General features: G+C 35.8%; 1 protein-coding gene across 1 annotated transcript; it reads left to right on the top strand.

Annotated features, from left to right (window-relative positions):
• Positions 1-3,756: 3,756 nt before the first annotated feature.
• Positions 3,757-5,027, top strand: LOC127119508 (ribonuclease 3). Its single transcript, XM_051049746.1, has 4 exons — positions 3,757-4,035; positions 4,130-4,285; positions 4,424-4,622; positions 4,700-5,027. The coding sequence occupies exons 1-4, from the start codon at positions 3,928-3,930 to the stop codon at positions 4,921-4,923; spliced, it is 687 nt and encodes a 228-aa protein (XP_050905703.1). The 5' UTR covers positions 3,757-3,927; the 3' UTR covers positions 4,924-5,027.
• The last annotated feature ends 9,741 nt before the right edge of the window (positions 5,028-14,768 follow it).

Here is a 14,768-nt window from a genome sequence, read left to right as displayed (position 1 = left end):
GAATCCTTAAGCCACCTCAGAGACTTGGTTATGAAGATCTCATAGCATTTTCCTTAATCTCTGCAAGTGAGGTCCCTGATGAAGAACCTAGAGATTACAAGGAAGTTGTGAGGAGTCGAAACAAGACTGAATGGCTAAAAGCCATGGATGATGAGATGAAATCTCTTTATGATAATAAGACTTGGGAGCTGATTGAGAAACTTGCAGGGGCCATGTTAGTCAACTGTAAGTGGATCTTTAAGTTTAAGGAGGGGATCAAAGAAGTGATGTCGAAGCAATTTAAGGCAAGGCTGATTGCTAGAGGCTTCACTCAAAAAGAAGGTGTCGAATTTAACAATGTATTCTCACCTGTTGTAAAGCATAAATCCATTAGAATGTTGGTAGCCATAGTGGCAAAGTTCGACCTAGAACTTGAACAAATGCATGTGAAGACAACTTTCATGTATGGCGACCTAGATGAAACAATCTTGATGAGGCAACCTGAAGGATATGCAAAAAAGGGAAAGGAAGATTATGTATGCAAGTTGAATAGGTCCTTGTATGGCATGAACAATCTATTCGGAATGGAATAGGAGATTCAATAAGTTCATGGCACACATAGGTTTCACTAGGAGCCAGTTCGACCACTGTATTTACTTCAGAATTCGACTTGAAAATTCACTTGTTATTTTGTTGCTTTATGTGGATGAAATCCTCAGAGAAAGTAACAGTGTCGAGGATGTTATGAAGGTGAAGGATGAAATTGATACGGAGTTCGACATTTAGATTTGCCTCCAGGATTCTTGGGATTGATATCCAGAGAGATAGAAAGCAATCGGGATTATGCTTATCTCAAGAGAAATTCCTGAAGAAGATTCTCGACAAGTTTGGTATGTCGAATCAAAGCCTGTTGTAACACGGACTAATCCTCTATTCAAGTTGAGTTCGACTCAAAGTCCTGGTACTGAAGTCCAAAGAGCCTATATGAACATCATTCCGTATGCTAGTATAGTAGTTTCTTTGATGTATGTTATGATTTATACGAGGCCAAACATAGCATACAAAGTGAGCCTTGTAAGCAGGTATATGGTCAATCCTGGGAAGGCACACTGACAAGCATTAAAGTGGATTTTAACGTACATAAATGAGTCTCTGAGCAGAGTCCTTATTTATGGTGGAGCCTTTGGTGATGATAGCAAATTCAAAATTGAGGGATTTGTCAACTTTGATTATGCAAGTTTTATGGATTCCAAAAAATCTATATTTGGATATGAGTTCACTATGTTTGGCACAACAATTAGTTGGAAAGTGACACTTCAGAAGGTTGCTTCCTTATCAACCACTGAAGTGGAGTATATTGCCTCACTGAAGTTGTGAAAGAAGCATTGTGGCTTAAATGGTTTGCTAAGGAAATGAAAATTCAAGGTCGAGTTATCATTGTTACATGTGATAGTCAAAATACAATACACCTGACAAAGAATTCATCTTATCATGAGCGAACCAAGCACATCGATGTGAGGCTGTATTTCGTTAGAGAGATAATCGAGTGTAGAGAAGTCCAAGTGTTGAAGGTTTCGACTGAAGACAATGATGCTGATATAATCACCAAGACATTGCCAAGCTGCAAGTTTTACCAATGTGTGCAGTTGATAAAGCTGCATGAAGAAATCTAATTTTTTTCCTTGATGTTTGTAGAGTTTGTTCCAAGGTGGAGATTGTTGAGAATTTGGATCGAACTCTAGCTTCAATAAGGGTAGCTTCTTGGTTCGACATAGGTTTGACATGTAGTCGAAGTCTATTTACATGTTGATTATGTATGATGTGGTCGAAGTATGGTCAAGCATGCAGTAGTCGAAATGCTAGAATTGATAGCATTTCGAATTGGACCTTTTATTTAGTGAAATTGTTTAAGTTAGCTTAGTATTATATAAATAGACTGTTTCTCTCAGGTTGTTAAGAGAGGTTTTTGGCTATTGATATTTACTTGTAATCTTTGAATCCTTATTGAGAAAATGAATAGTAAAAAATTATAATAAATACTGATTCTTCTTCCTCCTTATTCTCTTATTTCTCTTTCGTAAAATCTAATGGGATTTCTTATGTTTGTTTAAGAAACTCAAATCTTTCTAATATTTTGATTTTCTCTTGACGACATCGATTCACAACAATTTCTATCATCGAGATTTTGTTCTCTAGAGTGTGAAATTTATTCTTTATATAGACGGTCGATGAGACAACCATAGGTAGCTTGAGTCAGTCTCCCCAAAATACACTTGTAAATAGATTCACATTCAATGATTAGGAACTTGACTTTAATGATTTTCATTTCTTATTTATCCCCAAAGGCCATTGGGAGCTCATCATATCCTAAAGGTCTTGTGATTGTCATGTCAAAGCATTGGAGACTTCCTTCGTAGTATGGTTGCATAGTTGGATGTAAATCTAGTCTCTTGTATGTCTCATTGTACATGATATCGCACGAACTTCCTTGGTTGACCAACACGTGGTGAACGTCATGGCCAACCATCCTTACCCTTACAGTGAAGTATATGCGGTGTTTCGGGACACCGTTGACCAATTCCTCATTATAAAAAAAATATGGGGGTCTCTCGATTGTTTGAATGCTTCTAAGGAGTGGATTATTTTGTGAGAGAAAATAATAACTCTCGTCGGGGAGTGAGTATTGGTTATCGATGACGAGAATCTAATGAATCTAGTCTCTTTTTTGCTTTTAAAGTGTGAGTTTATGGGTAGATTCTCCGAACTGGTGCATATTACTCCATTGATGTGGTCATTGTGGATACATTGTCCCACTAATTTAATACCCATTCGAGACGAAGGTTTTCATAACAAGCTAGAGTTTGGTTGTTTTCTAACACTAGTTGGGATCTTGAATCTTTGACCATCAAGTGTAGGTGTGTTACTGGAACGCATCATTTATTATGGAATTGATGGGAAGATAATGTTGTATTTATCGTTTCCACTGACAAAAACTATGATCCGATCTAGATCTAATATGTCTTGGTGATAGATTCACTTTTGATATAATGGCAGATCCAACATTGATTTCTTTGTTAATGTTCTTCTCTATGCAGGAAAAAAGAGAGGAAGGGATGATACATTCAAACACTTTGACCCTTAAATCAATGACTCAATAAGACATGAAATAATATTTTTAAATTTTAGAGAATGTGTACCTTGATCACAAGGTTTTTCCCTCTTTATAGGTAGATTATAGGATTTTCGGGAGTGCAAAACCTTCTTATAAACATGTGTCATAATATTATTTGTTATGTCACCTAAGATTTCCATTCAATCACGTATTCTGATGAAATTCAATCACGTATTCTGATAGCATGACTTCTTAGGGCATAACTATATATGTTCCCAAAGTCTTGCGCATATTCTCCCTTATACCGCCTTTCCTGATTATTAATCTCATTGTCCATGATGGACAATATTGAGACCATATTATCTTTGATATGGACCAATACATTATTAGGGTGATGTTCGCTTGTCTTCCGCCTAAGTAGGAACAAATACTTATTACAATTTTTATGTTAAATACTTAACAGTATTCACTACGACATTACTATTTGCAAGGATCTAATATATTTGTGAGATCTCCATCCATAAGTCAATGAAAAATAAGGGCGGGGAAGAGTTTGAGCATTTATTATGCTTAGCTTTTTAAATTTCAAATTTGAAAAAAAAAGATCTGACAAAGCTTTAAGGACATACTAGGACACCATTTAATGCTATAGACTGAGTTCGTGGACTGGTTAACTCCAATTTTGCTGTCAATAATTTTGTGTTTAATTGTTGCATCATAAGTTCAACATCATTGCAATAAATATGTAACACCACTTTTGAGTCTACTATATCAATACCCTTTGCTTATGAAGTTCCAAAAATCCTTACCACAATTTATACACAAAACATAAGAAAATGAAACTCAGCAACATTTCATTTTTGTCCAATCTTCTGATAGTTCAATATTTATCACTTCAATGCCTTTCTGCTCAAGATTTTGCTTTCTTCTATTTTATCCAGCAGGTAAATCATTTAACCATGAATGTTCCATTTTCCTATATATATATAATTTTTCATTCTTGAATTTTGCATTGTTTCTTTGTTAATGATGATGCAGTGGCCAGGCTCATACTGTGACACAAAGCAAAGCTGCTGTTATCCGAAAACCGGAAAACCTATAGCAGATTTCACCATTTATGGACTTAGACCTAACTACAATGATGCATCATTTCCCTCAAACTGTGATCCTCATAGTGTCCTTGACAAATCTAAGGTATTCATTTTTTTTTTAAAACTATATATATATATATATATATATATATATATGTATTTAATTGATGTATATGATTTTATTAGTGCATTTCTCTACTGAAAAACTCATCTATAATAAAGTTATATTTAATTTATATAGATCTCAGACCTCATTAAGAATTTGGAAAAGAATTGGCCATCTTTAAGCTGTCCAAGTAGCAATGGTATTAGATTATGGTCACACGAATGGATGCAACATGGCACCTGTTCAGAATCTAAGCTTACTCAACATGACTACTTTGAAACAGCTCTCAAACTCAAGAAAAAACTTAACCTACTTCAGATTCTCAAGAATGCAGGTAACAAGCATGGTTTTAAAGCATTTGATGAACCATATATGAAACATTTCTAACTATTTAATGGCAATGAATTTCAGGGATTGAGCCGGATGATAAATTTTACGACCAATACAGCTTTTTAGATGCTATACAACAAGCTACAGGGTTTCTACCAGGAATAGAATGTAATAGAGATTCAGCACATAACAGTCAGCTTTTGAATGTTTACATGTGTGTGGACACTTCTGGGTCAAAGTTCATTGAGTGCCCTGGTGTTCCAATGGGTAGTTGTGGTGCTAAAGTACAATTTCCTAAGTTTTAAGATAATTTGTTTTCTTAAGCAAAACATGGTTTAATTAATTTAGATATTTTTTAGTAATCATACTGTACTTCTAATTCTAAACTATCACATCATTTCCATTGTCATCTTATTTTTTAAATAGCTTGTTTAAGTTTTTGATAGAGGTTCATTCATAAAATAAACGGTAAAAAATACTATAACATTTGTTACTAATTTTTCTAAGTAAAATAATGACCGTTAATCTCAGATTTATTAATACTATAGAAATACGAGGATATAATTATTTGATTGTTACTCTCTCTATAGGAGTTATTTATTACTAGAAACACAATTAATGCTCATAACTATTAAATTTTATAACCAATCCATAGTCATATAGTATAATTTATAATCCCTACATTTCATTTTTAAGATTGATTAAATAATTAATGTATTAGATACATTAATTATTTAATAAATTAAAAAAAATGTAAAATTTGCTTATAATATAGGACTAATGGGGTATGTTATAATTGATTATTAAAATTAAATATCATAATCGAATTTTATTTTTTTTAAATGTTATAAATTAATTATTAATCGATTATATTTATAATGAACTTTGATTTATATTTTTTTTAAAATATTCTTTTCAACAGAAATTTTAATTTTTGAATAAAAAATTATTTAATTATTTTAAAAATGATATTTTTTAAAATTAAAAATAAAATCATATATTTTGTTTTTTGAAAAATATATATTTTTTGAAAAAAATATATATTTTGAAGAAAAAAAATTCTTCAAGAAAAAGAATTTTACACAAAAAAATACTTCTCTTCTTAATTTTTTTAAAAATTAATTTACAAGTTTTTGTGATTTTTATAAAATAGATTAATTTGATTTTTATTTTGGATATGAATGTTCAAAATATAAATTTGTTTAAAACCATATTAACAACATGACCAAAATATAAAAAACATTTGTAAAATCTATAAATTCTATTTTAAATAAGGAGCTTCGCTAAGGTTTAGGCAATTTTCGACGCGGTGGCGGATGTCACCTAACAAGGTGTTAGGAGTTTTCAGGTGCGGTGCAAGACGATTACTGGTAACATCTCTGTTTCTTTACAGTAAGATTTGAACTCTTCTATGGTGTTTCCTCTGATCTTGGTTTAAACTCTTAATCCTAAGGTTATGAACTTGAACGATATGGACTTTAAAGGAGTCTTGAATCAAGTTGTTTCTTTGGTCTTTGGGTTTGTTCGTCTTCCGCGTCTTTGTGTCTCCGGTGAGCTCATGACTATGCCGCCACCATTAGGTTTTGCTCTCACAAACTTGAACATGCAAGAGGAAGATCTCCTAAATTGCGTCTCCAACAAGGTTAGGGATTTCGAAGATTTAATCTCATCTTCTGTTGGAATAGAAAAGTCTTCTCTCAAGGCTACACTGACTAGGACAATCTCATATAAAAATATCGTGAGAGAGGAGTCCTCTAGGAAATTGGGGTCGAATAGAGAAGAAGAAATTGACATGCAAAATCTTGATGAGGGATCTCATGAAATCAGGGTTGAGGAAGTTGGATCACTGGATATGACTGCCCCGAGTTTATCCTCTCTGAATTAGAAGAAAGACGCATTTCTAAGTTTCGCGATGCGAAAAATACCTGAGTGTAAGAAACTCTCGAAATATAAACAAAATAGAGTCGCCATCGAACTTTATTTATTCCCAAAAAGAGAAAGGGAAAATATCGATAAAACCCATGAAAAACAAAAAGAAATGTCCGTCGCAACCAAATCGGGTTCTAAAGTCGTTTATGCAAGGGGAAGGTATTAGCACCCCTCACATTCATCGTACTCGATGAGACCCATCTAGTTAGTTTCGTGTTAGAGTGAAAAGAGAAATAAAGAAAAGACTTATGGTTTTTTAATATTAATGTGTCTAACAAGATTTCACAATCATGCTCGTATCTTCAGGTGCTATGAAGAACTCAAGGTATACATAGTTCTATTAAAAGAGAACTACTTGATGGATTATTTTTAGATATTAATGCTTAGATCGAATTTGAGTGGTTAAAACTTTACTTAATGCTCGCTCTTGGAGGTTGAAGTCTTTGTTTGTTTCGCGTAGAAATGGATGTAGCATACTCCTTTCTGGAAAAAAAATTGAGGTCGCACAAGGGGCAAAAACAAGTTTGATGAGTTTTGAGTTGATTTTTAGTGAAGATAAGCATCCAAGCAGTGAGCTCTATGAAGGTAGAGAAAAACAAGAAAGGGGGTATGAATTGTTTTGGAAAATAAAACTTTTTACAAACTAAGACACACGCAAAATAAAAAGGTTCAACACAGAATTTTATACTGGTTCACTTGAATTTCAAAGTTACTCCAGTCCACCCGGCCAATGTGATTTCGCCTTCAAAAAGGACTTAATCCACTAATCTTGAAAGATTACACAACCAAACTGTCGCGGTGCGAAAAATACCCGAGCGTAAGGAACGCTCTAAATATAAACAAAACAGAGTCGCCACGAACTTTATTTATTCCCAAAGAGGGAAAGGGGAAATATGGATAAAACCCACGAAAAGAAAAAAGAAATGGTCATCACAACCAAATCGGGTTTGGGAGTCGGTTCTTCAATGGGAAGGTATTAGCACCCCTCACATTCATCGTACTCAATGGGACCCATTTCACTACGCCAAAAACTGGAATAGACAGCGCACCTTAGAGGGCGCTTTATTACAAAAGCGCTCTCTAAAGTGAAGCGAAAAATAAGGAGCAATAGACAGCGCACTTTAGAGGGCGCTTTTGTAATAAAGCGCCCTCTAAGGTGAAGCAAAAAAATAAGGAGGAGATAGAGGGACAACAATACATGGCGCTTTTTAGAAAGCGCCCTCTAAGGTTATCCTTAGAGGGCGCTTTTACTAAAGCGCTGTTATAAGTCCATGTGCATTTCCAGCTTATAAAGCGCTTCTGGAAAGCCTTAGAGAGCGCTTCCATAAGCGTCCTCTTAGGCCCCCTTTAGAGGGCGCTTTTTTTCCACAAGCGCCCTCTAAGGTGAAACGAAAAAATAAGGAGGAGATAGAGGGACAACAATACATGGCGCTTTTTAGAAAGCGCCCTCTAAGGTTACCCTTAGAGGACGCTTTTAATAAAGCGCTGCTATAAGTCCATGTGCATTTCCAGCTTATAAAGCGCTTCTGGAAAGCCTTAGAGAGCGCTTCCATAAGCGCCTCTTAGGCCCCCTTTAGAGGGCGCTTTTTTTCCACAAGCGCCCTCTAATGTCCCCTTTAGTACACATTAAAATTATAACATACTGCACGTTTTGTTATTTCACTATCTGTTATTTTCGTTCTTTTTCACGTTAGGGTTCTAAGGCGTTTTCCTTCCACCTCTGTTAGATCTACATTATTACTGCGCGTTTCCTCCTTCTACCAATCAAAGGTACACGATGCATACATTATTACTTGCACTATTGCTTTGTTTTAGCTTTACCCAATTTCAGTTTTATGTTATTGTTGTCTATGCTACGTTTGTTTCGACCTGTAAAGTTTCAATATTCATAGTCATTTAAATAGTTTGGGTTTATTAGGAAATTGACGGTTGGTTTTTAGTGACCATGATAGCGCATGCAATGGGACTACATTACCCAGTAGTTAGGGTTATACGACCTATGAACATATGATTTTGTGTCAACACCAGTATCATTAGAAACCTAGGTCCGAATGTGTTTGAACTCTTCTGAAATTGTTTTTTGTTTATTCTAATTAGTAATGGATAATACATGGATGTCTTCCAATCGATTGTCGAGAGAGTACGAGAATGGGGTATTAGAATTCGTTAAGTTTGCCATTGCGCACGCCGAAGACCCCAGTAGAATGATATGTCCTTGCTTGGGTTGTTGTTATGGGAAACGGGTTGACGCAGTTCAGTTGACATCGCATTTAATGAGGCATGGAATTGACCGAAGTTATACATGTTGGAATTTGCATGGTGAGAAAAGTAACGAGAATGTTGAACCGGGGGATAGTACGACCTATGCCTCAAACTATAGTGGCGCAGATACATACGATTGTGATCGAGTTGAAGAGATTGCAGAAGCACTTGAAGGAGATCTTAAGGATTGTCCCGAAATGTTTGAGAGGTTGGTAAGTGATGCAGAGAAACCTTTGTATGATGGTTGCACTAAATTCACAAGATTGTCTGCGGTATTAAAGTTGTACAACTTAAAGGCGGGCAATGGATGGTCGGATAAAAGTTTCACAGAGTTATTAGCCCTTTTGAAAGATATGCTTCCTGAGGATAATGTTCTTCCCAATCGAACATATGAGACCAAAAAGATGTTGTGCTCTATTGGCATGAGCTATGATAAGATACATGCATGTCCAAACGATTGCGTTTTGTTTCGAAATGAGTATGCATCGTTAAATGAGTGTCCTAAATGCGGTGTCTCGCGATATAAGAACAAGTTGTCTCCAGCAAAAGTCTTGTGGTATTTTCCTGTTATTCCGAGATTTAGACGCATGTTTCGTAGTGAAACCGATTCAAGACACTTGACCTGGCATGCAGATGAAAGAATTATAGATGGAAAGTATCGACATCCGGTAGATTCACCACAGTGGTTGAAAATTGATAATGATTATCCTGAATTTGGAGAAGAATCAAGAAACCTTCGCTTGGCATTATCTACTGATGGAATGAACCCACATGGTATCCAGAGTATCTCACACAGTACATGGCCTGTAATTATTATGATTTATAACCTACCTCCATGGCTATGTATGAAGCGTAAGTACATGATGTTGTCTATGTTGATTTCTGGACCTAAACAACCAGGGAATGACATAGACGTGTACTTGAAGCCCTTAATCGAAGATTTAAAGATTTTGTGGGAGACCGGTGTGGAGGTTTATGATGGATATAGGAAAGAAAGTTTCAACTTGAGGGCGATGTTGTTTGGCACAATTAATGATTTTCCAGCATACGGAAATCTATCAGGGTATAGCATAAAAGGTCAATGTGCGTGTCCTATTTGTGAAGATAAAACAGATTGGAAGCGCTTGGAGTTTGGTCAGAAGAATGTCTTTCTCGGTCATCGGAGATTCTTAAATTCAAATCATCACTACCGTGGATGGAGAAAGGCGTTCAATGGAGAGACAGAACAAGGCAGAGCTCCACCTATATTGACGGGTGATCAAATTTTTGAAAAGGTGAAAGATTTGGATACTCAGTTTGGCAAGCCTTTTGCCCACACACTTGTCAAAAGTGGGTGGAAGAAGAGGTCAGTTTTTTTTGAATTGCCGTATTGGAAGTCCTTGTATGTGAGACATTTTCTTGATGTTATGCATATTGAAAAAAATGTATTTGAAAGTGTTATTGGCACGTTACTCAATATACAAGGAAAGTCTAAGGATGGCCTTAAGGCAAGAAAGGACTTGATAGCGATGGGAATAAGAACTGAATTAGGACCCTTGAAGAAAGGAAAACGAACATATCTACCTCCTGCTGCTTATACTCTATCTAGAAAGGAGAAAAAAATATTGTGTAAGTTTCTAAGTGAAGTTAAAGTTCCAGAAGGGTACTCTTCAGATATTAGAAGACTTGTGTCTATGAAAGACCTCAAGTTAAAGAGTTTAAAGACCCATGATTGCCATGTTATAATGGAACATTTTCTCCCAATAGGTATACGTTCTATTCTTCCAGAAAAAGTAAGAAGCACTATAACTAAGTTGTGTTCTTTCTTCAAGTCAATTTGCAGTAAGGTGATCAATCCTGCGATCTTACCAATGTTGCAAAAAGAAATCGTTATTACTTTGTGTGAGCTTGAAATGTTTTTTCCTCCATCATTTTTTGACATAATGGTACATCTAGTTGTTCATCTTGTGAAAGAGACACAATTGTGTGGACCAGCTTATATGAGATGGATGTGTAAGAACAAAAATTGTTCTACAACAGATTCCTTGATTTTGATGATAACAAAGGATGAAACCAAAAATGGCACCCTAACGAAAAGTTTCTAAGTGTGCAGGATTCTAAAGAAAGAAGGAAGAAATCTGATGATGTCATCAGATACAAAACCAGATCAGATACAAATTATCAAATGATCAGAAGCATCTGAAGTGGAGACACGTTCAAGAAAGTCTAACTCTGAGCAAAACAGCAAAGTATCAAAAGCATCTGAACAAGAAGTAAGCTCTAGATGTTCTGACTCTGAACAATGCTATCTCTAACTTCCAGAAGTTATCAGCGCTATCTGAAGAAACTATCTGAACTCACAAGAGATCAACATCAGAAGCAAGATTCCAAGATTCTCCAGAAACACAAATACTCTGATCATGGAATTGCGAATCATGGAAGAGTAACGTTAAAGTCAAGTAAAGATTTGCAAATGGTTTTCCTAATTAAGAAAGAGACGTTAATCTCCAATTTCAATAAAGAAGATACTACTTGTGGTAAGTAGTCATTTCAAGGAGAGAAAGTTATCCTGCAGAAGCTATTTAAGTGATGGCGTAAATTCATTTTAATATCCATCAGTTTCAACTACTACCTCACTTCTATATATAAAGGACTGCAAATCAACATTCAGTACTACACAAGTATCAGTAAGCCATCAAGCCAAAATTATACTGAAACATCAACGCTCAAGAAAAACACTCTTGCTCTCTAAAGATCTTCACGAAGCTTTTGCTTATAACGTGAAAAACTCTTGTTCTTAATACTGTAATATTGCTTTCTTAGAAGCACTCTAGATTACATAAATCTTTTATCTATTGTTTGTTTATTTCCTCAAGTGACTCTGTGAAGTCTGTATACTTGAGAGGACTAAGAGATCTTTCTCTTAGACGTTATTTGTAATCTTTCAAGATTAGTGGATTAAGTCCTTGTTGAAGGCGAAATCACCTTGGCCGGGTGGACTGGAGTAGCTTTGTGTTATAAGCGAACCAGTATAAAATCTTTGTGTGGTTTTCATTTTGAAAAAACGCTTATTTTTCCAAACAATTCAAACCCCCCTTTCTTGTTTTTCTCACCTTCAATTGGTATCAGAGCTCCGGCTCTGTTATTGATTTTCTAATCAAACACTTAACAGTGTAGAGAGATCCAGTACGAGAAAAACCATGGCCCACTCAAATGAAAGAGATAGTTACAATGCTAAGCCTCCTGTTTTTGATGGAGAGAAATTTGATTACTGGAAAGATAGAATCGAAAGTTTCTTTCTTGGTTATGACGCTGACCTCTAGGACATTGTCACAGATGGATACACACCTCCAGTCTCAGAAAATAGAGCTGAAGTTCCCAGAAATAAGATGTCAGAAGATCAGAAACGTATCTTCAAAAATCACCACAAGGCCAGAACAATACTTCTAAATGCTATATCATACAACGAATATGAAAAGATCACCAACAGAGAGACAGCCAAAGATATACTTGACTCTCTGAAGATGACTCATGAAGGAAACTCCCAAGTCAAAGAGACGAAGGCTCTGGCGCTTATCCAGAAATATGAAGCCTTCAAAATGGAAGATGACGAAGCTATAGAGGCTATGTTTTCTAGATTCCAAACTCTTATTTCAGGTCTCAAGGTGCTAGACAAAGGATACACAACTGCAGATCATGTTAAGAAGATAGTCAGAAGTTTGCCAAAGAAATGGAGACCTATGGTTACTGCTCTGAAGCTGTCAAAGAATCTGAACAATATCAGCCTTGAAGAACTTGTCAGTTCTCTCAGAAGCCATGAGATAGAACTAGAGGAAGATGAGCCTCAGAAAAAGAACAAGTCCGTAGCGCTAAAGTCCAGATCTGAAAGACGGAAACCTGACAGAACCAAAGCTCTCCAGGCAGAAACTGAAGATACTGACAACTCTGAACCAGAAGACTCTGATGATGAAGAAGAATTGTCCCTACTAACCAGAAGAGTTAAGCAACTCTGGAAAAAGAGGAACAACAACTTCAGAAGACCAAGACCCAGAGGGGATCGATCTGAATCAACTTCAAAAGGTAAATCTAACAAAGATATTACCTGTTATGAATGTAAAGAAACAGGTCATTACAGGAATGAATGCCCCAAGCTAAAGAAAGACAACCCTAGAAAAGAAAGCTTCAAGAAGAATACCTTCAGGACAAAGAAAGGACTGATGGCTACCTGGGATGATAGTGAATCTGGATCATCAGAATCTGACTCTGATGAACAGGCCAATGTGGCACTTATGGCTACCACATCCAGGAGTAGCTCAGATGAAGAATCTGAAGAGGTATTTTTTGAACTCTCTCGATCTGATCTAGAATCTTGTTTGTCAGAAACTCTTAGCTCATATCAGAAATTAAAACAAAAGTTTAAAAACATTAAAGGCTGTCTTAAAGCAAAATTTGAAGATTGTGGCAAGCTTGAGATGACAATTCTAGCACAAGAAGATACAATTAGATTGTTAACATTAGAAAGAGATGGAGCAAAAAGAAAAAGCTTAGAATTAGAAGAAGCGTTATCTCAAATTCCACAAACTTCAAATGCAATAATTTATAAATACGAAGAAGCCTTTCAAGAATTTCTGAAAAATGGGATAGATAGGAGTATTATGGCATCCATGATTTATGGAGTTAGTCAGAACAATAAAAAGGGAATTGGGTATGATCCTAAGGAAGATAAAACTTCTACCAGAAACCAACTTAAGTCTCCCTTTTCATATCACTATACACACACACAAGAACAAAAATTTAAAAATGCTAGAAAACCCAAAGTTATAAGAAACTCTGGGAAAACTAATCTGAAAGGACCCAAGAGATTCTGGGTACCAAAGGATAAGATTGTCTATGTTGCAGATATCCTATGCAGCAAAGTTCAGACACCAGTCATGGTACCTGGACTCTGGATGCTCGCGACACATGACGGGAAGAAAGTCTATGTTCCAAAGTCTGGAACTTAAAGACGCTGGATTTGTAGGCTTCGGAGGAGATCAGAAAGGAAGAATCAGAGGCTCCGGAACTATTGGTAATGGTACTCTTCCCTCTATATCTGATGTCCTTTATGTAGAAGGATTAATGCATAACTTGTTATCCATAAGTCAATTAAGTGATAACGGTTATGATGTAATCTTCAATCAAAAAACATGTAAAGCCATTAATCAGAACGATGGCTCTGTCCTTTTCACAGGCAAGAGGAAAAACAACATTTACAAAATAAATCTTTCTGATTTAAAAGATCAAAATGTTAAATGTCTAATGTCAGTTCACGAAGAGCAATGGGTATGGCACAGACGCTTGGGCCACATTAGCATGAGGAAACTTTCTCAGCTAACTAAACTCGAGTTAGTCAGAGGCCTACCTAAACTGAAGTTTTCTTCAGATGCTCTGTGTGAAGCTTGTCAGAAAGGAAAATTTTCAAAAACATCTTTTAAAAAGAAAAATGTTGTTTCTACCTCTAAGCCTCTGGAACTTCTTCACATTGACTTATTTGGTCCTGTGAAAACAGCATCAGTTAATGGAAAGAAGTATGGACTAGTCATTGTTGATGATTACAGTCGCTGGACATGGGTAAAATTCCTAAAGCACAAGAGTGAGTCTCACTCTGTATTCACTAGTTTCTGTTCGAAAGTGCAAAAAGAATTTGACTCTAAAATTATTAGAGTCAGAAGTGATCATGGTGGAGAATTTGAAAACAAAGATTTTGAAGAATTATTTGATTCTAATGGAATATCCCATGATTTCTCCTGCCCTAGAACTCCACAACAAAATGGAGTTGTAGAGAGGAAGAATAAGACACTCCAAGAAATGGCCAGAACCATGATCAATGAAACTAATGTAGCAAAGCACTTTTGGGCAGAAGCTGTAAATACAGCGTGTTACATTCAGAATAGAATCTCTATAAGACCTATTCTAGAAAAGACTCCCTATGAACTGTGTA

The sequence above is a fragment of the Lathyrus oleraceus genome, chromosome 2 (assembly GCF_024323335.1).
Source record: "Lathyrus oleraceus cultivar Zhongwan6 chromosome 2, CAAS_Psat_ZW6_1.0, whole genome shotgun sequence".
NCBI classification, from domain to species: Eukaryota; Viridiplantae; Streptophyta; class Magnoliopsida; order Fabales; family Fabaceae; genus Lathyrus; species Lathyrus oleraceus.
This window is presented reverse-complemented; position numbering and strand designations above follow the sequence as displayed.